Here is a 22811-nt window from a genome sequence, read left to right on the forward strand (position 1 = left end):
GCTTTCAGGCGATGTGACCGAGTCATTTCATTTGCGCATCATGCAGGGCTCAGCCTCATCTATAGGATTATATTTGATCCGCTGTTGGTGCCTGGAAACCCCCCCGTTCGCCACTTACGGCCCGACTCCCGCCCCCGTATTTCCCCCGCTGTGACTTCTAAACATCGGCTCTACATTATGGCAGAACTTGGACTGGCAGTATTTGCAACACTGGATCTTTGTTTTAGGTTAGACCTCGATTTCCTGGCCGTTGAACAAAACGCTGACTAGCATACTTCAATTTCCATCCAGGTACGGTAAACAGCTCGTGGAATTCTGCCGCGAGCAGCGTCACTTGGAGCGTGACATCGAAAATATCTCGTTGGTCATAGAAGGTGTTTGGATCAAGACACAATTTCAGTTGGACTCATTGAAACGTTTGTGGCAGTCGGATATTATCGAACCTGTCCTCCAGGACCATTACGCCAAGGTTATTGAAACTCTCCAGGTGACATTACTTGCGGCTGTCAGCAAATTTTCAGAAGCCTATATTCGCAATATTTCTGTCGCTTCTTTTCCAAAAAAGGCACGGGCGATTTATTTGAAAAAGGACCTTCAAAAGGTGGTCACCGACCTGGAAGAGTGGCAACGCCGCTTTGATCCCTCATGGTATCTCATATCTCGCATCGCGGAGCCAAAAGTGGACCTGGAGCTGGAGAGGTCAACGCAAGCAAGCGATCCCCACACATTAAGACTCTCAAAAATCAGACATGCAATACAGCAGTCATCGTCAGAGTCAAGTGGGAGCTCAACCTCTATTTTCGTCGATTCGGATACGATTGGATCAAGTCTAGAAAGCATCCCTAGAACAACCGCTTACCTATCAAGTTTCACGACCGATGGTCGACTGGCTCTATTAGACAGCGCAAACTTTGCCGGCGATGCACCTTCTCCGGTGAAGAAGACACACATTCGCGACATGGCGAGACTATTGCTGAATGTCGATCCGATGTCATTTGGCCTCCTCAAATGTGAAGGCGTGGTAGAGAGGAGCTCATCTCAAGATTTTCAATTTCAATTCATTTTCGAGGTACCTCAGGGCTTAACATCACCGAAGTCCCTGAGGAATATTATTCTGGAGAAGCCCCAATGCTCTCTCAGTAAGCGGGTTCAACTTGCTCTGCAGCTCGCCCGTTCGGTAATGTTCGTTCATACGACCGGTTTCGTGCACAAAAATATCCGACCAGAGACAATTATCGTCTTTACTCAGGAAGGTCAGGATTTAGGACCATCGTTCTTGATTGGATTTGAGCAGATTCGACGTGCGGATTCCCACACCAACTACCTAGGTGATCTGAATTGGGAACGAAATATTTATCGTCACCCCGTCAGACAAGGACTCCGGCTAGAGGAAACTTTTACGATGCAGCATGACATTTACAGTCTGGGTGTATGCTTGCTGGAACTTGCATTGTGGCACTCCTTTGTGCATATTGAGAATGGCACTACCACTCCTTGGGCAGAGCTTGATATTGCAAGGTACTTCGGCGAAAAGGATGCCCGTACGAGGGGGTTCGCTGTCAAACACCAACTAGTTGCATTGGTAAAAGATCGACTACCTAGCCTAGTGGGAGACCGATACACCGATGTGGTTCTCGCTTGTTTACGCTGCCTAGACCATGGCGATGACAATGTCTTCACATCGCACGACGCTGGAATCAAGGACAAGGATGGGATGATAGTTGGGGTTCGTTATATTGAAAATGTGAGTTCTTGTTTCGCTGAATGTTCTACAAAGGATTACTGACTCGTATGACAGATTCTCTCTCAACTCGAGGATTTACACGTTTGAAAGATCGTAATTTTCCTCTTTTTATACAAATATCTATAATTCGTCGTGACCCACCGAGGCTCCCGCATCTGGAATTGCTTCAGCACCCTTGATCGTCAGGATGATTCGTCGATAAGCAATTTGCAGTCCGTTCGACACGTCCAAGACAATATGGAGATGTTTATCCGCATTGGGATGTACACCTCAAAATGGTATGGAGCCCCGAACCTTCACAATTGCTATTCGATCGAGTCATTAGCGATCCCGCCCACCGTTTGGATTATATTTGGTGTGATCTATGTCTACGTCGATGACTTTCTCATTGCTGCAGCAAACTCGCACGAGATCAACCAAGTGCAACGAGCATTGGAAAGGGAGTTCCGATTGAACGACCTGGGAACCCCACGCTCCTTCCTGGGCATCCAGTTTGACTTCCAGGCCGATGGATCTGTGTCCATCCACCAATACCAGTATATCCAGAAGCTTCTCTCCGACTTTCGCATGGAAACCTGTCAGATGAAGGGTAGTGCGATGAATCCCAAGCAAGTCTTGAATCGCCGTCCAGACGAAGAACCTCCAAACGAGGAAACAAAAGCACGATTCGCAACCGCCGTCGGTTCATTGATGGATCTGGTGGTCGGGACGCGACCGGATATCGCGTTTGCGCTGGGCACGTTGAGTCGCTTCACATCTCAGCCGCAACCACACCACCAGGTCGTTTATGTCGGAGGGCATTGAAGGGAGGTTACGTGACGGCGTATTGGGCGCCAAACCCAAAGAGGCAAAACTAACCGCATCCAGTAATTTACAGGTCCGCCGTTCACAAGTTTAATGGACATAAATGTCATATATTTCAAGTTTTCATCAATAACCAAAACATCATGCCTCATTATATCATTAACCATTAATATGCCATCGCACCTTCAAGCTCGATGCTATACAACTATTTCGACTTGTGTTCCTCGAACTCAAGACGCTCAACCGGAGTAAGATACATCCGTTTCAAGATCCATCCAAAGCAAATAACATAAAGCGCCACAAGGGTGATCTCAATCCGTTGCCTCAACGGAATCCGATCTAAATTGGGATTCGGGACTCCCAACACACCCGTATGTTCCTTCTCCCACCCTTCACAGACCTGCCGGAACCGACCGGGCTCATCGGAGATGACCCCGTCGATCTCGTGTCGGATACACCAACGCATTAGATTCGGCGCATTCACCGTCCAAACATAGACTTTACGTCGGGCTGCACGCGCTTCGCTTAAAAACCCTCGTCCAAGCGGACCCATCAGGATCATCTGGTTGACATTGAAGGATATAAGCGGCACTTGGAAGAATTGGCGCGCATAGCTCAAATCCACACACATTAGCGTCACCGGATACCGTGGCAAGTGCTTTGCTCGCGCGGGTAGGTATCGTGCAGACCAGCAGCCGAGAACGACGCGGTGGTGCCAGTCGGGGCCACTTGCGAGCATTGGGACTGACTCGATGATTTTGGAAATTCGGTCCATTATAGCGAAGGGTTCATTGGTAAGCTGGGAAGTGGGGTTGGACGTTAGTCTTGTGAAAGAGACAACGTGCGAGTTGGGGAGAATAGCTTCGCTTACCTTTATATCTAGCAAGATCCAGAAATTCTCCCGACCCGGTTGTCTGAGGTATTCCAACACATCGACCAACCGGGGCATCGGTTCGTGGGGGGCTTGGAGGGTTCGCAGAGTTTTCAAATACTCCCAGTCGCAGTCGGCGACTTTCTTCTTGATGCCGTAACAGCGCATGAGGCTTGGGTCCTTGGATCGATGAGCGTGGTCCTAGATCGCGGCGTGGGAGGGGCACCTACATGTGATAACACCACGATCCCATCGCGGGAGATGTGGAGGTCGAGCTCGAGGGCGTGAGCTCCGGCTCGGATTGCGCCATCGATTGATAGTAAAGTGTTCTCGGGATATTGGCCTTTAAATCCTCGGTGGGCGATGGCTTGAGGTAAACGTGGGGAGGCGTGGGCAACCGGTGAGTGGTGGACATGAGCTTGCGGGGAATGAGTTAGCTTGACAACACCTACATATTGGAGAGCTTCGCACCTGGGATTTCATGTGAATGCTCTCCCGGGACTATAGGTGTTGCGGAGCCCATTTTGAAAGGAGTTGTGAGAGTTGAAGAAGTGAAGAAGTGAAGAACGGAGATTGCATGATTAAACAGGGTCATCGGAGTTTGGCGGAGATAGGCCCCGCCGCACGTTATATCATGGACTGTGCATATTCGCTTGCCGGACTTTCGGTGCTCTTATGTGCGAGAAGACCAAATGGTCAGAATCAGCACTTAGAGATATCCACTTCGTCATCGACGGAGAGAAAGCAACCCTGGTGCCCCGAAGAGAGTCTGGCGGTCGAGTACCTCGATTACTCAGCACCTCCAAGGCCTCCAGGATGGATCCATATCTCCAAATTTCTCCAACGTGATTTATAACCAGCTTCAATCTTTAACTTGTTGCGCTCTTTTTCCATTGAGCCTGTTCTTCAACCATAGTCGTGAAAAAAATGGCCGTTAAACAATGGATCTCGCCCTTGAAGGGCATTGATAGTCTTAGCCAGACCGAAGCTCCAATGCCCACACCAGGGCCGAGCGAAGTATTGGTAGAGATCCGTGCTGTATCCCTGAACTACCGCGACGTGGAAGGTAAATCACCTGCCGAAAATATACGTGCAGGAGGCATGCTGACCGAGTCTTTGAAAGTGACCAATGGCGAGTATAAACATCACAAAACCGCCGAACAGGACGCCACCATCGTGCCCTGTTCGGACATGTGCGGGGTAGTGACGCAAATTGGATCTGGAGTGACCAAGTGGACAGTCGGCGACCGGGTGCTTTCGACTTTCCTGCCCGATCATCAAACCGGCCAGGTGACCGAGAAGGAACTTGCCAAGAGCCTGGGGCTGCCGCAGGATGGTGTCCTCGCAACTCACCGCGTGTTCCCTGACTATGGCCTGGTAAAAGCGCCTGGGTTCATGTCTGATGAGGAGGCGGCTACTCTTCCTATCGCTTCAGTTACGGCGTGGATGTCTATCAATGGCATGCGACCGATAGGGCAGAGCGGCGGAAAGGACGAATACATCTTGCTCCAGGGAACCGGGGGTGTGGCTATCGCTGGACTGCAGATTGCAAAGGCCGCTGGCGCAAAGGGTGGGTCATGGGATAGGATTCATTACCGTTGATAGGACGAAAACGCTGATTATGCAAACAGTTATTATCACCTCCTCGTCCGATGCCAAATTGGACCAGGCTAAAGAGCTAGGTGCTGATTTTACTATCAACTACCGCACTAACCCCGACTGGGAAGTCGAAGTGATGAAGATCACTGAAAACCACGGCGTTGATATCGTCTTGGAAGTTGGCGGTGCCAAAACCTTGCGGAAGAGCTTTGATTGCATCGCTTTCGGAGGATTGATCAACTGCATTGGCTATGTCTCGGGCAAGATAGATGCCGATGAGGACCGCCTGAACGTCAACCTTCTGACTCTGCGTCGAACGGTGACGCTCAGAGGAATCATCAACGGTCCCAAGGATCGGTTTGAAGAAATGATTCGTTTCTACGAGACAAATCAGGTTCACCCAGTAGTTAACCGGGTATTTTCATTTGCCGAGTCCAAAGAAGCATTCAAGTTCCTGGAAAGCGGCAGCCACTTTGGAAAGGTAGTCATCAAGGTTCAATAGAGCGTTAGAGCTCTGAAGATCATTGAATTTCATTGTCAAATTATCCCAGCAAAAAGTGAGAACACTCAGTTCTGATCATTTCCACTCGGCTTGAGCACTCCAGCTGCAATTCCCAGATCTTCTCCCAATTCCTTCCCACCCACCGTCAATTTCTTGCAATCCTGCAGCACGAACAGGAGACGGGCCCATTCTGTCTCGCTGGTGTTGCGCCACCCATGCATAGTAGCCCGCTGGACCGCAACATCCCCTCGGTTCATGATGACTGGCTCGCTGTCTTCCAAGATCATTTCCACCTGCCCTTCGAGCACCACGCCGTAGTCGAGACTTTGTGTCCGGTGAACTACAACAAGGTTGTTGGGGGCGAAGTCCACAATGCGGCATACGCTTCCACCAGGGTTCACGAGGCCCAGCTGATCCGACTTCGTCAAGGTCTCGTGGGTCTTGACGTCCGCATCATTATTGAGATCAGGGTGGAATTGGTTCGTGTAAACAACGTTGAATGCCATCTTGCTTTCTTCGAGTGATTCCCATTCAGCCGGTGTCGAGGAATGGATTATGGCTTTCCCGTTCTCATTGTGGCCTGTGATGTGTCGTGTCACGGGGCGCAAAGGTGATACTTGGCTGGTATTGGAAGCCATTATTTATAGGATGCGAAGTGGGTTTGAGGTGTGAGGATATTAAAATCAGATCAATGTACGGAGCACGACGTGAGCCTCCGGATGGTTTTACCTATATATCCTGATCCACGTGATGCGGGGCAGGCTGCATGTCAGGTCAGATAGCGGTGAGCTAGATGGGAATTATAATGCCTTGCGCGTATTCCTTCGCTGTGTTTGAAAGAAACCAACACGTCAGATCTAATTGAAAGATTGTCAATTTGGTTGCTACTTTGGGCGAAGGCTGCGGGCCCAATGGCTCATTAACAGAACTCAACGTGTACAGCAATGTATAGTACAGATAATAGATATAACTATAATTCTCTAACTAACTAAAAATAACAATTTCCACTATTTTACATCGGCGGGTCGGGTGGAGGGTCCAAGGTCATCGACCACCCGGAGGGTCACTACCAGGTCTAGTCCTGATTTCCCCCATCTCGTGCACATATTTTATATACTGTAACCGCTAGCTTGTGCCCCAAGCACCTTCAAAATTAGCTCGTTTCAGACGGCCGAGAGATATAGATATACTCCACGGGCATGTAGAGAGAAAAAGGAAGACTACTTGAATACACAATGTAAAATTGTTCACTTCGCTAGCATCTGTGTGCATCAGAAGATTAAGGAATTTGGGAAAATTTAGGACCTATGAGATAGGCAAAGATAACCCTTGGATCGCTTCCTCATGCTAAGACATTTTCAATTGAATCTTCATCATCCACTTCCATGGAGAGGACAGCCGGATGCATTGGGTTCTCTGAATGTTGATAGGAAGACATATTTGTCAATGCCCCCTTCACTATGATCGAAAGCCGAGTTTATAATATATGCTTGAAATTACCTTAACCGCCGCTGGGCTTGCTATTTTTCTATTTTCGGAAGAAGATAGTAAGATACTCTATTGTTAGGAATGTCGAGCGGTGTTAGGCCAAGGAAGTCTAGACCCGGCCACTGCCTCAGCTCAGCGGCAAACGCCTCAACGCAATTTGCTCAATTAATTTAGTCACATACCTAGGTATACATATCAGCGGTTGTCGCAACTTGTGCATTTAAATCGAATGGAGAACTCTTTACAGAGTCTTCTGCAGTAGTGATTTAGCTCCGCGGTTACCTGAAACGCCAAACTCTCTACAAACCCCACTCTTGGTGGATCTTTGATTGGTCCAGGTCTAAATTTGGAGGAAATGGAGTTAAATTGACAACAAATGACGACCGTAATCGACGTATGCAACACATGTGGTACTTTCCTCGTCTTTATCTCAGTATGCTAGAGCCGCCAGTCCCAAATGCTCCCAAGCGCTTCCTGAGCCAACAGGAACCGAGGCAATATTCGGCCTGGCAGATATAAAATGTTCGCCTAGGGTATCATTCAAACAGTAGCACCATCAGATTCGAGTCAAGTTCTTCTTTTATTATATCAGTAAGAAGCAAACGTTCAGAGCAGCCCTCCACCACCATACAAGTTTCTCGGTAGTACAAGTGAAGCTCTATTCTATATAATACTCGCTTCTACCGATCATCAGCGAACGTATAAGTCGTTTGACAGCAGAAAATCGTAAGGAGAAGACTATTCCCCGTATCTAAGCCCCAATTAACTTCGGATGCCCTAATAGGTCAAAATATACGATTCAAAGTATATCCAATATACATATGGCTGCAGGAAGGAGTGGGAGTTCGAGCAGTGCGTAGAGCGCCAGGGAACAAACGTCAAATGCCAGCCAGTCAGAAAGGTGTTTGGCAAAAACTCGAACAACTACTGTTCGAGACACCTGGTTAAGCCAGACGCAGAGGTGAAATTCATAGATCAAATAGGACAAATCATGGAGGAATAAAGTGTAGTGTTGTACGTTGAGATAGCTGGAATATGTCTGCTTTCTGGGCTCTCCTTTGTCAATTCTAGGCAGTGTGGCTGCAATACATTAGTGAATGCTCTATATGATTGTCATTCTCTTCTTCGAAAGTAGCCTCCTGTCCGAGCAGACACAGGTAGCTCGGGTGGCCGGTTTTTACCCTCGCCACTCGACCTCCACAGGAGCTGTGCCTGTTTACACCACTTAAAATGCTGCAAAAAGCTGTCTTGCGCATACACTTTATCTCGAGCCTCGTATCCCCATCTCGTGCCACTGGTACCGATAATACCTTTTTCAATGCCAAGTTGACACCCAGCACACGAAATCCCGCGTTCCACTCTACAAGTCTGTTTGTCGTAATAAGGAAGTGCACACGACCCCATAAAGTTGATTTTTTGATTGCGGTCTAAGCCCGCTGATTGGGCTTGCGGAATTCTAGGCGGTTGCCGTCTGCAAGCCAAGGTGGCCTGATGGAGAGAAACGATCGTAATGCGGGAATTTTGTACAGATTCATTCATAGAGTATATTCCAGGCAAGGCCTTAAATAACTTCAGTTGGTCTAATTCGGCTTTAGTCATGTGAAATTGCTTTCGGACTGAGGCAAGAGTCCGCACTTGGGTTTCCGAAGACGACTGGAGGCAATTAAAACAGCACCTCTTCCAAATTAGGAGGGATATAAACCCGCCGAATTCGCCGCAAAAATTGCATGCCTTAGTACATAATGCGTTGTAAAAGTCGAGTAGAGAAAAGTCGATGGCAAGTCGTGTTCGTAACAAAGCACAGAAGAGGTTTAGTCCATAAGAGACTACCCTCTGATACTGCTGGAGAGAATCTACCAGTTGTCTCGATCGGAGATTTATTTGTCGAAATTTGAACAGAGAATGCATGTCCAGACGGTACAATGTGTCAAATAAGAGCTCGAGGGGTAGCCGGTCGAGGGAGCCGACTCCAACATTTTATATCCGCTGAAAGGGTGTTGCTATCGACGGGCGAATGCCGACGTGTTCACGGGGCGAGAACCAAATGACAGATAGACAATAGTCTCTGCGGTGGTAGGCGGTGGTTCGAACAATCGCTTCGGTTTGTTCTTCGTCGAAACAGTGTTCAGTGGCGGAACGATATCCGCGGGGCAAAAGGGTAGCCATTCTAGAGGTTTGTCCAGTATGGGGTACGGGGTACCAGGTGGAAGGGGTAAGTCTCGGCAAGAACCGCGACTCTCCAGTGTACCTCCCTGAACACTTCTTGGAGGCCGATGTTGTCGTATGGAAGACGCGACCAGATCACGGACCCGAGTGGCTAGAAGTCATTGCACGAGAATTTCAATAGCGTCAAGGGGGGTTTTATTATTGATTAGAACTCTTCGCGAGACTATTATACTTTTTTTCTTTGTTGTGACAACAATGGCCCCGGGGGCGGGTTTTGTACCCGCTTAGGTAATCCCATCTGGACCAGCAAGTTAGTTAACTATGTGTCGATTCTGGCAGGATAAACCACAGTGAGCTCTGATATTAGTGACATGAGTCTCGAAGCGCAGGTGCGGCTCTATGCTCGCAACGCCTGGGAAGCATTCGAGACATTACCGCTCACTAGTTCTCACAACCTCCCACCTAGCACTTCGAAGGCGAATCGTGGAATATATTTTTACTTTACTCTGGTAGAGCGTGACTGATAGGTGGGTAGGTGGGTCATGTGAACGAGTAGCTGGATGTGATTAATTGCTCGAGGAGAATGGCGGGTTTAAATACTAGAGAGGGTGTTCTTAAACGACGGAGGTCCTAGTCTATGCAGCGATCGTCTTTGCAATTAGTCTTGGGATTAGGTACGTACCTACGTAAATGGCTCTAGCAACAATGAGTCATGCTGTAGGTTTCAGCGAGATCAGGGTACACGAAGCTTATGGACAGATGTATATTCATTTCGCATAACTAAATACAGACGTGATGTTTCGACCTTCCTTTTACAAAAACCATCGGAACTCAGCAGATGCCGGCCCATCTCTCATTCGCTCCGTTGGAATATCCCGCGCCCGAATCGTGACTCCATCACTACGATCGCGTCGCTTGTTATCCAGCCACATGTAGAGTGCCAGAGAAGCCGTCAAACAAGCACCAGTGGCACCGAATGCAGCCACGCTGATCAGCGCGGGCGTATACTTGGGTGCATCTTGCTTCCGGAACAAGTTGCTGCTCACCAAGCCCATTAAGTTGGCCAATGGCACGCCGATACTCGTCAAGAGTACACGCCGACCCTCGTGGGCGATGTTGTTATTATACCAGGTGCTGAGCATCACGGATGGCGCGGACGTTCCCCAAGTCATCATGAAAGTTGCGAAGTAGGCGACTTGGATGTCACTCTGCACATCGTCGATGGATGCGTAGATCATGAACCCGGAGAAGGTGAGCAGAAAGCCCAGAACAATGAATGGCGATCGAAGTTTGGTCCAATCAGAGGAGAAGGCGAGTATCAGCAGCATCACTGCTCCTGTGACATTTGGCGCAACGGTGTATAGATTGGTTTTGACAGTGGCATAACCCAATCCCCCAACGATTTGAGGCAAGAAGAGCGCGACACCCTGCAAAGGCACACCGAGACAGATTTCAATGCACAAGAAAGCGTATGTAGTGGGGTGCTTGAAGATACCGAGGGCCTCGCGGAAGCTAAACTCCTCGTTAACCACTGCACTAGAGTCGACTTGAACTCGATGGAAAGCTAGCGCCTTCTCCTCCTCGGATAAGAACTTCGCTTCGGCGGCGCTCCGTGGGAGATAGAAGAAAGCAAATATAGCGAAGAGAACAGTGACGCCACCCTCGATAATGAACAGGTAGCGCCAATTGGGGATATGAGACCCCTTGATCTGGAACACTCCGAACGCAATGAGTCCAGAGAAAGCATTTGCGATGTTCGATGCAGCGTAGAAAACAGCCAGGCGACGAGCCAACTCGCCACGACGGTAGAAGGTAGTCAAGTAGTAGATGACCAGCGGGAAGAATGCAGCCTCGGACATACCCAGGAACCAGCGCAAGGCGAACATGCCACTGAAATTGTAGGCGGCCGAAGAGAGCATCGTCAACGAACCAAATGAGAACATCAGGATTGGAAGTACGCGCGCTGGACTGAATTTCTTTCCAAGCATTGAGAAGGGCGGTGCAAATATCACGAATGGAACAAAGAAGATCGATAACAGCAGATTGTACTCATTCGGCTTGAAGTTCAAGTCTAACCATTCAATTAGTCTTAAATGCCTGCCACTTAGATCGAGGATCTCACATACCCTTGCTCATTCCATCGGTTTCTGCATTTCCCAGATTTCCTTTGTCTAGGGCATTGAATAGGTCTGTCGCTAGTCAGTTATCCGCATGACCAACCCAGAATTGAGTAAACTTACACATAACCGCTAGGATAGGGAGCAGGCGATAGTCAAACTTCCGACAGAGACGCCGTTCAGCCTTGTGGTCGACAACTCGGGTCACCTCATCCATCACACCCGGGACGGAGCCATAACCTTTCAGCGTGTTGGGCTCTTCAACAGTGCCCATTGTGTCCGTTTTCTTCACCGTGCCATCAGGCGACGATGCGCGCGCTGAACTCGACATGTTGTATCCAAGGTGTTATAGACAAAAGAAATACAGAAAGGGCCAAGTTGGTGCACGACCTGTCAAAGTTCCAAGTTTTAAAGCTCCAGATGCGGGCTTGCTCTTATCAAAAGCGAGGTGACATCCCTTGCTCTACTAGATAAGGAGAATGTTGCATCGCCCATGCACGGATATCACCCCCACGTTTCTCCGCATCATGGAAAGGTTCAGCTTAACAGGCAAAGATCGCCCTGCGATGGCCGCATTCGGCCTTTCGGGCTGTTTAGAGGCTTATCTGCGGGGAAAAGAGGTAAGTACTTCCCGCGAGCTTGATCTGAATCCTATATCGCAGATAGTCTATGCTTGTATTCTAGATAAATGCCCCTTTCTCTCCCTTGATATCCCATGCAGATAGTGTCTCACCGGTTTATTTTCGTTCTAATTCTTCTAGATATTTCCATGCATAGTTAGAAGATCTAGAAGCTGTAAAATTAGCGGTGTATCCCCCATTCCGGCGAGCAAAGTAGGGTTACATCCGTCGCATGACCTCATCACATTTAAGCCTATTAACTCCTCTACATGAAGCCACCATCTTGGAATATGACAGCAGGTTTGACAGGGAAATTCCCCAGAAAAAAAAAAGAATTTTCATCAGGGACTTGAACTTTATTTGAAGTTCTATATCTTTCCTTTGAGGGCCATCGATATATTCCTTGCCATGAGGCAGCGCAATCATCCCGGCGTTGTCAATTCCATTTTCAGGCCCAATTCGAACCACCTCCGTCTTATGCCTAAGTTAAACAGTACCTAACCTTGAGAATCTCGAGGTTTATATATACTTCACCCATTGTCAACACTCAAGCCAAGAAGTCCGAGTAAATGTCAATCAACCTATTACTAATCTCGAATGTGGTTTCTAAATAAGACTAATAGTCACCCCCGAGGTCTTCATGCAGACAGACCCCGGGGTGCACGTGGATGTTATCGCGGCCTGAGCGGAGATAGCATTGACCCGAGGCATTGGGTAGAGCATAGACCACAGGCACAACTTTCTTTTTCTACATCTACGACTATTATTCTTCAAGTTGTTGACATTTACCCAATTATCCAGGATGCCGCCGAAAGGAGTCCATAGCTTTATTTAACCACTTCCCCGCAATGTGTCTTTGCGTGGAGGATATGCAGCGGGGAAATAGAGTAGCCAAAATTTGGACAGAATTTACCCACATTATCCGGACAATCATCAGGCTATAAATTGCAAATTGAATATCGATTTCAAATATGAGGGGAAAGGTCATTCTTGTACCAGTTGATCGACTACCTGCCACAACTGTGACTATGTTTCAACTCAGATCTATATTTCTAATCGCTCTGTGTGTCCACTTAGCATCTTCCTTCCCTTTGCTAGCCCGGAGAAGCTATGATGGCAACACAGAAGACTCGCACTGGGTGAATATATGGACCACTATGCCCCAGTTGGTCGAGCCTGCTAACCTACCTCCTGCTCCATTCGTATGTTGGATATCATTGCCAGGGGCAACCAATGCTTCGGTACTAACTGCGGGGTACAGAATGGATCCACCGCTGTGTTCAGTAATACTACCATTCGTCAAACCCTCCAGGTTTCATTAGCCGCACAGGAGATCCGTATTCGACTCAGTAATACATTTGGGCTAAACGAGCTCAAGGTCACCAATGTGACTATCGGTCTACCGGCGAGCCAGCAGGTCGGAGTTAGTGGTCTACAGACAGAGACATTGAAAACTGTGTTCTTCAATGGAGGCCCGGATGTGAACATCCCAAATGGTGGTCTGGTCGTGTCTGACCCAATAAAGTTCCCTGTGAAGGCTCAATCGGCTCTCATGATCAACATATATCTCGCAGAGGGACAGCAAGGCTTCTCTATTACTGGCCATCCCGGAAGTAGAACGACTTCATACCTCGCTTTTGGGGATTGGACTGGCGCAGAGAACCTCACAGATTCATCTGTTCAAAGCACGGACCATTGGTGAGTATTTCTCCTATAAGCCTTCTGATTCCCTGGAATGCGAATCTGCATCTGACCCCTATCTTAGGTACTTTATCAGTGGAATCGAGGCTTGGCTCCCTTCTGAGGCTAGTAGCTTCGCTATCATTGGCGACAGCATCACCGATGGGCGAGGAAGCACTACAAATGGCAATGATCGGTAAGTGGACCGTCCTGCGATGCATGGTTTATGACTTATGAATGTAGTTGGCCGGATCTGTTGCTAGCAAGAATGGAAAAGCACAACCCCACATCAAATATCGCCATTCTCAACCAGGCTGCCGGGGGAAACCGTATTCTACAAGATGGCCTTGGTCCAAATGTGATCAGCCGTCTTGACAGGGACGTCTTAGCGCAATCAGGAGTGCAATATGCGATGATCTTCGAAGGTGTCAATGATATTGGCGGAGCTAATAGCGATGCAGCCACGCAGGTGGAAATTGAGAAGAAACTTGTTGCGGCATATAAACAGATCGCGACACGGGTGCATGCCTTGGGTATTCCGGTATTTGGAGCTACTATCACGCCATTCGGATCGTCGGCGACCTCCGACTATGTGCAGCCTTACTCAAGTACTGAGCGGGAGGGGACTCGTCAACGAATTAATGAATTTATCCGGCAAAGTGGCGTATTTGATGCGGTCCTGGACTTTGACCGGGTATTGAGGGACCCAGACGCGCCATCTCAGTTGCTGGAAAAGTATGATTCAGGAGACCATCTTCATCCTAATGTGGCGGGGTATCAAGCATTGGCTGATTATTTCCCTCTCGGGGTATTCGAGTGAATTCAGATGATTATTCTGAAATACCAATGAAAGAAAAATGATTCCAAGACTGTTATTCACAGATGCAAATATAAGTACATAATTTTCGTATCATGAACAAATTAAAGCTTTAAACTTTCCGATAGAAAGACAGAGTATCTTAAATACGACGCTTGAAGTTGTTCTGAAGGCTGCGCTTTTTGTAAGCGCCACCAGCGACAAGAGCCTGCTTGCGTCCAGGACCAAAGTCCGGATCACCGCCCAGAGAACCGAAGATATCACCGATGTAGTTGTTGGCCTTGACACCAGCAGCAAAGGTGGCATCCCACCCGTCCAGAATACCTTCGACGACCTTGATACCAGCAACATAGAGATTCTTAATAGCGGGCTCGAATGCGCCCTGCTCTGAGGATTGGAAGAGATTGTAGGTCGCCGAAGCACCGGGGTAGGGGCGATCGAAGTCCGACGCAGTGCGCATCACGATAATGCGAGAGAAATCAGTCAGCTTGTGGATCGAGGACCGGAGCAGGACTTCGAAGGTGGCGTTATCCTCCTGTGCGGTTGAGCAATATTCGCCAGTTCCATTAGTCAACACCTTGGTGGTGTTTTCGAAAGCCGAGCCGAGGATATTGCCGCTGAAGTACACATCGGAGGTTGCGACGTCACACTCAACAACACTAGGGGGCAAAGTGGCAGCCTTGTACTTCCCACTGGGGGTCTTGTAGCGGGCGCGGTAGGCCTGGGCAGTGGCGGAATCGGAGAGGTTTGCCTTGCGCGCGAAATCGGCGGCAATTGTGCGCAGGTCGGCGTTCACCTCGAAGACTTCCGTGCCGTAAATGCTGGTTGGGTACTGGCCTGGGAATTCGGTGCCTTGCGCGATATAGCCGGTGGTATAGTTGCTGGGAAGCTCGCGAAGATCGATTTCGTACTGCAAGGCGACCTGGATGGCGTACCGAGCAAAGGTCGCGGATCCAGTGGTGGCTTTCTTGGGGCTGACGCCGGCAATGCCCGCGACGAAGAAGTAGGTTTGCGTGAGATCGAAGATTGGGGAGAAAGCAACGGAAGTGACAGTGGCAGCGGCATTGATCTCGCCTTCTCCAGTCACGAGCTGGCAAACATCATAGTCTTCGGTGCAGTACACGTCTGGGAACAGAGGCGAGAGACCGGGAATGGTGATGTTGTGAGCGAACAAGTCGAATTCGGGGATGTTCCACCAAGCTTCGGCTTCAGGTGCGAACTGTGATAAGATATTAGCGAGATTAACTTTTTTTTTTTCGGCGGAAGCGCATACCATTGACACAATGAACACCTTGGGAGCAATTGCTCCATGGTGACCCTTCTGGGGGGTCCCAGTAGCTCCGGCGCATAGTGGGCTGCCAGTGAGCAGCAACGAGGCTGTCAAAGTTTGAAGGAGGCGCATGGTGAGGAAAGTTACAGTTGTAATTGCAATTGGAACTCTATTCCTGCGTATGCTGCGGCCTTTTATTTGTAAAATCGTGAAGATTTTGTAACCTTTGCGTCTTTCACGCTACGGAGGAACCATCGCCGATCAATGGATGTATCGGTACCTGATTAGGGCAAGATCAACATCAGAACGTGGAGCAAGTTGGAGTACCTCAGCCAAGAATCACCGGAGATTCTCCTATCGGCCATATTGAAGACATTTTATTCGTGCGAGATGTATGGAGAACACAGGAGATTGATACCTGGTTTATAACTGGCTCTTTACACTTGAGTGTGGGTCGATCGGTATGCGATTCCACAATAATTTCTTCTGATGACAGTTGCTGTTAAGCATCGGAGCTTGCCGGGGCCCACTCCAGGTATAGGTGTGGTAAAACGTTGGGAAAGATCTCGAGTTTTTTTTTTCCCCAGGTGATTTTGCCGTTGGAAATTGCGGAGAGATAGTTGGTACTCGCGTTGTATGAGCTGAGCTCGTCCCTGTCAATTGTCATTCTACTCGAAATATCGTGTTCATCGAACACGGCATCTATGCCATATCCGGGATCCACCTGCTGTGTTGGGTGATAAGAAGAAGAAGAAGAAGAAGAAGAAGAAGAGCGTAAGATAAGATCACCAAGGTTTCCGGAGGCCTGCGGGAGAGTTGGGAAACCTGCCCTTCTGTGTCTAAGCAAAAGTAGTATGGCTGAGTTGTGGAATCTGTTCGATTTTGTTTTTCTTTTTCTAAACGGCTGGATCAGGTACCTTGCCCGGCTGTGATAGTTGGATTGACTCTGCTCGGAACAGTAAGTATCCACACCATATCCTCATCAGAAGAGAAAACAAGCAATAGATGAAACGAGTGGTGTCTTGCACAGTTGCCCCGGGCCTCGTCCAAGGAGCAATGTCTCTGGGACCATGTGCTCAAAGGTTGCACCTTTTACAACTGGAAGTAAATTACGCGTCTATCCAGCTTGACACTTGATATCACTTTATTCGCATCTCAATGCACCCTCTCTACCGTTCAAGGCACACTAGACCCCGCAATGGCGCCCATGGCTACCGCATTGGAGTCATGCAGCCGTTGTTATGATTTTGCCAAATCCGGCTAGAACTCGTACCTTTTATGAATCTCCGCTACGCACGTGGAAGAAGATCTGGTATTTGGTTTTGTTTTCTTTTGCTTCTCAGACTAAAGTGACCTAGTCCGGATGGAGGCGGTGTGTGTGTGGTCAAGTACTTTTGCGGACTCGACCAAAGCACATCGGACATATCGGCCTTCCTGATGAAATCATATTTCGAGATATATAGGGCGCAAGAGATTGTTACCTAGGTTTTGGCTGGCCTTTTGCACTCGAATGTGGCGCTATATCAAATTAGTAAGAATCGCTTAAAGGACTCGACATCAGCCAATCATTTCCATTGATGCGGACAGCACCTCCACCTCCCACTAGACCCCCCATTATCGAGAAACCCATATGTACCTAAAAGAACAGCTTTCTCAAAAACCTTGCATATGAGATAACTACACCGTTATGAGTTCCCTATCCTCCTCTCTCGAGCCGGCACAGAAGCGCCAAAAGATCCGGAAGGGCACTTTCAGCTGCTGGGAATGTAAGAATCGTAAGATTCGATGCCAGTTCACCTCGTCATCGGCAACGATATGTGCATTTTGTCAGCGCAAGGGAACCTGGTGCATAAGCCAGGAGTGCCCTAACCCTCACGGCATAGGCTATCAAGACGTGGAACGGCGCCTTGACCACGTGGAGGCTCTAGTGGCGAAGCTCGTACAGCACCGAGGAGCCCTTCCACCCTCCCAAACATCACCAGTTAGCCAGCAGGTGAACAAAGATTCGTTTATCGATACCGTAGATTCCAGGGCGATACCAAACAAAGATGTCGCACCCGAGAGAGGCTCCCTAAGCCATGTTCAGTCATTACTTCCGTCTGCTGTCGTTCTTAAGCGAATTCTGGATCGCAACCCGCTCCATGTTCGACCATTTCATTTGTTAGTCTGCTCAACTACACCTACTCGGGTCGACCACCGATCCCCATTGGACTCCGATCAGCCAGTGCACCTTGCAAAGAGGATCATCCAACTTGCCCTATGTTTACAACAGCCGACGCAGAACTTGCTAGACCTCCGGTTTGACCAGCCGAGTCAGCATATGGCACATTATTTTATCGGCGTCGCGTCTCGCTATATCACCTCGCAGGACTTACTCGTCAACTCTCTCGATGGCTTAGAGACTCTTGTCTTAGAGGCCCACTTTCATCTTCGCGTCGGTAGTCTCCGGAATGCCTGGCTTCTCTTTCGTCGTGCGTTAGGCATCGCCGGCTTGCTAGGCCTCCCATGTCGGAAGCATGAGGCTACCAACCGTGCGGAATCCATATGGTTCCGTTTAGCCTACAGCGATCGTTTTCTATCCCTTATGCTGGGACTTCCTTTTGTTGATGTGGACTGTCCGCTCACCCGTACACGGCCGGTTGTGGCTGACCAGTGGTCTGATCAGTTGGAGCGCATTCATGTTATGGTCGCAGGCAGGATCATTGCTAGGAATCTCCGCATGCAGAAACGCGATGGATGCCAACACGAGTTACAGGAAACCCCCGTCGATGAATACCAAGAGACACAAGATATCGATCTCCAACTTAAAAAGGCCAGTCGCATACCGCCTGCGCGCTGGTGGGCTTCGCCGTCGCTAGGCGATGGTATTCTAGATGTGAACTCGCCGGAACAGTTTACTCGGGTCCTGACACAGATACATCAGTTCTACCTGGTGGTTTCCCTTCATCAGCCGTATCTCCTAGAACATCTGCGCTTGGAATCAACAGCTCATCGTCAAACAGTGGCCCGTTCGTCGCCTAACCACATGTACAGCAAAATGGCCGTACTCTGCGCAAGTCGCGAAGTCCTTGCTCACTTTGGCATGTTCCGTAACGCCTTCCAGCAGATTCCATACCTTGGCTTCATGGAGAAGGCGTTTTCTTCTGCATTGTGTCTCCTTCTAATACACATTGATGGGCATCGCCTCAAGACAGAAAATGTGTTAGAGCACCAGCGTCCTAGAGACTTGGCAGTCATTGATGATGTGATTCATGTTATGGAAGAGATTTCTGGCGTCCATAAAGACAGCCTGACCCAGTCCTATGTGAAAATACTATCTACATTGGTACGCATGGAGGAGTATGCAGCCGACGGAGCCGAATATCTTACATGGTTGGACCCCGAAACCCCCGAAACCCCCGAAAACAGTAACACTCAGTCCACCATCGAAGATCAGAAGATGAACTTCCCCTTGCCGTATTTTGGCAGGTTCCATGTCTCACGTGAAATGTCTCCCCCGAATTACGGCTATGAATTTGGAATGTGAGAATCACTACCGCGAGTACTGATTGATCTGTATGAGATTTATAAGAGAGAAAAATGTGTTTTTCTCTACAAACAACCTGAAGCTGGCTAAATACCCTGCATAAGCCCGATAAACAGGGCATTTATGCATATATGTCTTAGCATGATACCCAAGAATGCCTTACCGAGACGCTGAACCGTCGTGATTGCAGCGGCCCAAATCACTCAGAACATACATCTCACAGTGCGGGGGTATCTGCAAAAGCATACCCAGTCAATTCCTGGAATCGCGCACCCACAATTCCATTCGCTATCTCCCGTAATTCCTTTTCTTCATCCGCCGACAAGGAAACCCGCGCACTCTCCAGATTCTCAACCAGCCGATGTAACTTGGTTGTTCCAGGAATTGGGAAGATGTCATCTCCCTGGGTAAGCAACCATGCCAAAGCCAGCTGCGCGGACGAAACACCCTTGGACGCAGCGATTTTCGCAATCTTGTCGACAACAGCCACATTCCGCTCCAAATTATCCTCCGTCAGCCAAGGAAGCTTCGCCCGAGCATCCCCGGGCTTGACATCCTCCTTGGTGCGGATGGTATTGGCGAGAAAGCCGTTGCCAAGAGGACTGTAGCATACAATCGCGACGCCCAGTTCACGGGCGGTTTCGAGGAGACGGTACTGTGGCGACTCGATGGCGCGACAGAAAAGACTGTATTCGACCTGCACAGCCGTGATGGGGTGGACTGCATGTGCGCGTCGAAGGGATTCAGCGCTACATTCGCTCAGGCCTATGTGTTTGATTTTTCCTGCGTCCTTGAGCTCGACCATGGCTTCCATGGTCTTTTCGACCGGGGTGACCTTGTCCAGACGGTGGATGTAGTAAATATCGAGGTAGAATACATTGAGACGGTGGAGAGAGGATTCAATAGCTTTCCGGCAGTACTCAGGGGTGGAATCGATCTTGAATGTCCCAGGTGATGATATAATGCCGAACTTGCTGGACAAGAAGATGTCTTCGCGCTTGTTGGGGTTGGCGGAGAACCATTTTCCCAGCACGTCTTCGGACGTGCCGTATTTATCGGCTGTAGGGGAGGTCATCAGCATTATATTTGTTTTCTTTGTATGTGTTTACCTACCAGTGTCCCAGAACGTTTCTCCTCGGTTGTAGGCTTCGTCGATGAAAGCGAGATGGTCAGCCTCCGATAGGGGCGCATTGTAAACTCCGCTGGCACTCATCAATCCCAAGCCTAGTCGAGGGACAAAAGGTCCATGGCGACCTAGCTGGCGCAAGGGAAGTTTACTCAAGGTTGCCATTTCGTTGGTTTCAGGCTGGGCGAACAATCGATGTGATTGTTGACGAAGAGGTATAAAACAAATAAAACTCTCTGTCTTGATACTATCATGGTAAGAAGAGTGCGAAACTGGCGTTTAAATAGCTAACAATCAATATGTTTTCCGCCGTCAACTCCGTCTGTTATAGAACACCCGGCCCACGAAATCTGTTAATTCCGCCGCTATCTCCACCACTAGTACTTTGTCCACTAAGGACAGGGTTATTGATCAATTCTAGAGTACGAATTCTCTCTTCAGGTGTAAGATTTAAAAGTGCTACAATAAATCTAGAAAAAATATAGGTCGCCTCGATTAGATGGCCTTATGACTAACACGTAACAGTATCCGTCCATCCGATAGGCAAAGCAAAAGGATACGATATTATATCAATGTATCAAGTTAAAGATACTGATATGGGTACCTAGGTACTCTAGAGTACGAGTAAACGGACAATACTATCGACGAACGAACCATGGCATAAACGACCCTATAAGGCTATTCCGTTCGAGTTATAGTTAGTCTATGGGGTCTAGGTGATCTGATTTGCTCACTACTTAATGCTTGGACCCCGAGAATCGCCGGGCGATCAGTGAGCACCTGATGAGCATTTACATGGGATCAGTTATCATGGACATGACTATATGTATGCAGTCTAAGCGCCCTCATTATAGCAACGCAAATAGGAAAACTGGGAAAGCCCGGTACATGTACGTGTGTAACATGTAAGTATCGCCGCAAAGGTGCCCCAAAGAATAATAAATTATCTCATCTTATTGGTGACGAGCATCCCATCCAGTAAAAAATCTAACCTTGGAAGTGCCATTCCATGGATGGACGCGCGAAGGTGGATGTCCCTGAAGCCCAGTGATAGCAGGGCTCTCAAGCCACTGACTACCGGACGTTGAAACGTGGAGCATGACGCATGTCAAGCATATTCTCAGTGTTATTTACGGTCCTGCGAATCGAAATCGCACCAAATCGCACCAAATCGTACAGGATATTGCTGATCTCCGGAGATTAAATTGTTTGGTTTTCAACGTCATCTGACGTCATTTTTTAATATAAAGGTACAGCAGATGGCAAAACAATAAAATCAAGGTCAGGGACAACTCAAAGCCATTACATTACATCTTTGCTTCTAGTTTCTAGTTTTCTAGTTTGTCTGAAGATACTATTCACATTCGCATTCGCATTCGCATCGCAACATAATCCAAACAACGTGTTTCCTCTATACTCCCCACCAGTCCAACAACCCAAGTCACACACAACCCATATCCACCCACCATGCCTTCAATGCACGAACGTATCCGCGAGGACCTCCTCCACAAAGAACGTGCACTTTGGACAGCCCTCACATCCGCTGATCCAGCACCAGCCATCTGGAAACTCAGCAACCCGGAAGCGTGTTTCCTATTCCCGCAGATGAACATCATCACACTCGAGGACGAAGATGCTTTCAAGAAAGCCGTCCGACCACCCTTTCATCGATTCGACGCCTACCAGTTCGAAGAAGTACGAGTTATTATCGTTGATCTGATGGCAGGCGTTGTCACATACAAGGTCCGTGCTGTGCGCGGAAAGAAAGAATACACTGCCTCGGGCTCGACGACTTGGAGTCAAGGGTCGGATGGAGAGTGGACGTTGGCTTGTCACCAAGAAACTTTGATGTGAATGGATTATATTTATGTGTCAAATTATGTTTTTCTTTTTGTATACGCCTCGTTTGTTCGATACCTTTTGCGATGCGGACTGGGGGAATATGATCTCGGCGAGCGGCGAATGTGTGTTTTTAGTGATATGATGCAATGTATCATGAATCAACGAATCTTTTAATGCCAGATGCATGATTGAAGGTATTTGAAATTAAGAATTGTTTTCTAGTGGGTTAAGTGGCTTTCTTAAGTGTTGTCGTGGCGAATCAGCGACTGATTAGCCAATCAATGCGACGATCTCCATGTACGGAGTCGATATCTAAACCTTGCTTTTTTTTTAATGGCAGTCCTTGAAATTGCATTGTGATTGATTTATTGATTAGTTTCTTCTTTTGGGGCCGATCTATTTAATGATTCAGCCGTGGCGCAGTTTCTTCGAGCGCACCAATTCACTAATGCAAGCCTCCTTGCTCTATCGGCATATTTTGACAAGGGATAGCCCATCAACCACCCCAGTCCGGCTTGTTATTAGCCTCATAACGTCAGACAATTGCATGATGAATCACGTACTTTGTAGAATCATGTCAAATCCTTCGACAGGGGTAATGCATGGGTTTCAATAAAGATATTAATAAGCAGGTATGCT

General features: G+C 48.4%; 11 protein-coding genes across 11 annotated transcripts; 5 read left to right on the plus strand and 6 right to left on the minus strand.

Annotated features, from left to right (window-relative positions):
- Positions 1-177: 177 nt before the first annotated feature.
- On the plus strand, positions 178-2548 carry N7455_001072 (uncharacterized protein; the record flags this gene model as incomplete). Its single annotated transcript, XM_065603934.1, has 3 exons — positions 178-227; positions 292-1744; positions 2156-2548. The coding sequence occupies 3 exons, from the start codon at positions 178-180 to the stop codon at positions 2546-2548; spliced, it is 1896 nt and encodes a 631-aa protein (XP_065462425.1).
- Positions 2549-2753: 205 nt separating this feature from the next.
- N7455_001073 (glycerophosphodiester phosphodiesterase) lies at positions 2754-3942 on the minus strand (the record flags this gene model as incomplete). Its single annotated transcript, XM_040951943.1, has 4 exons — positions 2754-3347; positions 3420-3599; positions 3650-3837; positions 3891-3942. The coding sequence occupies 4 exons, from the start codon at positions 3940-3942 to the stop codon at positions 2754-2756; spliced, it is 1014 nt and encodes a 337-aa protein (XP_040818577.1).
- Positions 3943-4346: 404 nt separating this feature from the next.
- N7455_001074 (zinc-dependent alcohol dehydrogenase family protein) lies at positions 4347-5520 on the plus strand (the record flags this gene model as incomplete). Its single annotated transcript, XM_065603935.1, has 2 exons — positions 4347-4989; positions 5051-5520. 2 exons carry the CDS (start codon positions 4347-4349, stop codon positions 5518-5520), a joined length of 1113 nt encoding a protein of 370 aa, XP_065462426.1.
- Positions 5521-5585: 65 nt separating this feature from the next.
- N7455_001075 (cupin domain-containing protein) lies at positions 5586-6158 on the minus strand (the record flags this gene model as incomplete). The annotated part of the gene is made up of 1 exon (XM_040951424.1): positions 5586-6158. The coding sequence occupies one exon, from the start codon at positions 6156-6158 to the stop codon at positions 5586-5588; it is 573 nt and encodes a 190-aa protein (XP_040818653.1).
- A 2827-nt stretch (positions 6159-8985) lies between these two features.
- Positions 8986-9174, minus strand: N7455_001076 (uncharacterized protein; the record flags this gene model as incomplete). The annotated part of the gene is made up of 1 exon (XM_065603936.1): positions 8986-9174. The coding sequence occupies one exon, from the start codon at positions 9172-9174 to the stop codon at positions 8986-8988; it is 189 nt and encodes a 62-aa protein (XP_065462427.1).
- Positions 9175-9986: 812 nt separating this feature from the next.
- On the minus strand, positions 9987-11622 carry N7455_001077 (putative MFS transporter; the record flags this gene model as incomplete). The annotated part of the gene is made up of 3 exons (XM_040952021.2): positions 9987-11245; positions 11301-11363; positions 11415-11622. 3 exons carry the CDS (start codon positions 11620-11622, stop codon positions 9987-9989), a joined length of 1530 nt encoding a protein of 509 aa, XP_040818476.1.
- A 1446-nt stretch (positions 11623-13068) lies between these two features.
- N7455_001078 (SGNH/GDSL hydrolase family protein) lies at positions 13069-14411 on the plus strand (the record flags this gene model as incomplete). Its single annotated transcript, XM_040951763.2, has 4 exons — positions 13069-13113; positions 13173-13609; positions 13677-13787; positions 13835-14411. 4 exons carry the CDS (start codon positions 13069-13071, stop codon positions 14409-14411), a joined length of 1170 nt encoding a protein of 389 aa, XP_040817918.2.
- A 139-nt stretch (positions 14412-14550) lies between these two features.
- Positions 14551-15810, minus strand: N7455_001079 (purine-nucleoside phosphorylase; the record flags this gene model as incomplete). Its single annotated transcript, XM_040951501.1, has 2 exons — positions 14551-15627; positions 15682-15810. The coding sequence occupies 2 exons, from the start codon at positions 15808-15810 to the stop codon at positions 14551-14553; spliced, it is 1206 nt and encodes a 401-aa protein (XP_040817770.1).
- A 1555-nt stretch (positions 15811-17365) lies between these two features.
- N7455_001080 (Zn(II)2Cys6 transcription factor) lies at positions 17366-19204 on the plus strand (the record flags this gene model as incomplete). The annotated part of the gene is made up of 1 exon (XM_065603937.1): positions 17366-19204. The coding sequence occupies one exon, from the start codon at positions 17366-17368 to the stop codon at positions 19202-19204; it is 1839 nt and encodes a 612-aa protein (XP_065462428.1).
- A 217-nt stretch (positions 19205-19421) lies between these two features.
- Positions 19422-20562, minus strand: N7455_001081 (uncharacterized protein; the record flags this gene model as incomplete). The annotated part of the gene is made up of 2 exons (XM_040950912.2): positions 20318-20562; positions 19422-20263 (listed from the first exon to the last, which is right to left on the minus strand). Exons 1-2 carry the CDS (start codon positions 20493-20495, stop codon positions 19422-19424), a joined length of 1020 nt encoding a protein of 339 aa, XP_040817673.2. The 5' UTR covers positions 20496-20562.
- A 1235-nt stretch (positions 20563-21797) lies between these two features.
- On the plus strand, positions 21798-22184 carry N7455_001082 (nuclear transport factor 2 family protein; the record flags this gene model as incomplete). Its single annotated transcript, XM_040951667.1, has 1 exon — positions 21798-22184. The coding sequence occupies one exon, from the start codon at positions 21798-21800 to the stop codon at positions 22182-22184; it is 387 nt and encodes a 128-aa protein (XP_040818043.1).
- Between the last annotated feature and the right edge of the window lie 627 nt (positions 22185-22811).

The sequence above is a fragment of the Penicillium solitum genome (genome assembly GCF_028829755.1).
Source record: "Penicillium solitum strain IBT 25940 chromosome Unknown utg000001l_segment0_segment0, whole genome shotgun sequence".
Taxonomy (NCBI): domain Eukaryota; kingdom Fungi; phylum Ascomycota; class Eurotiomycetes; order Eurotiales; family Aspergillaceae; genus Penicillium; species Penicillium solitum.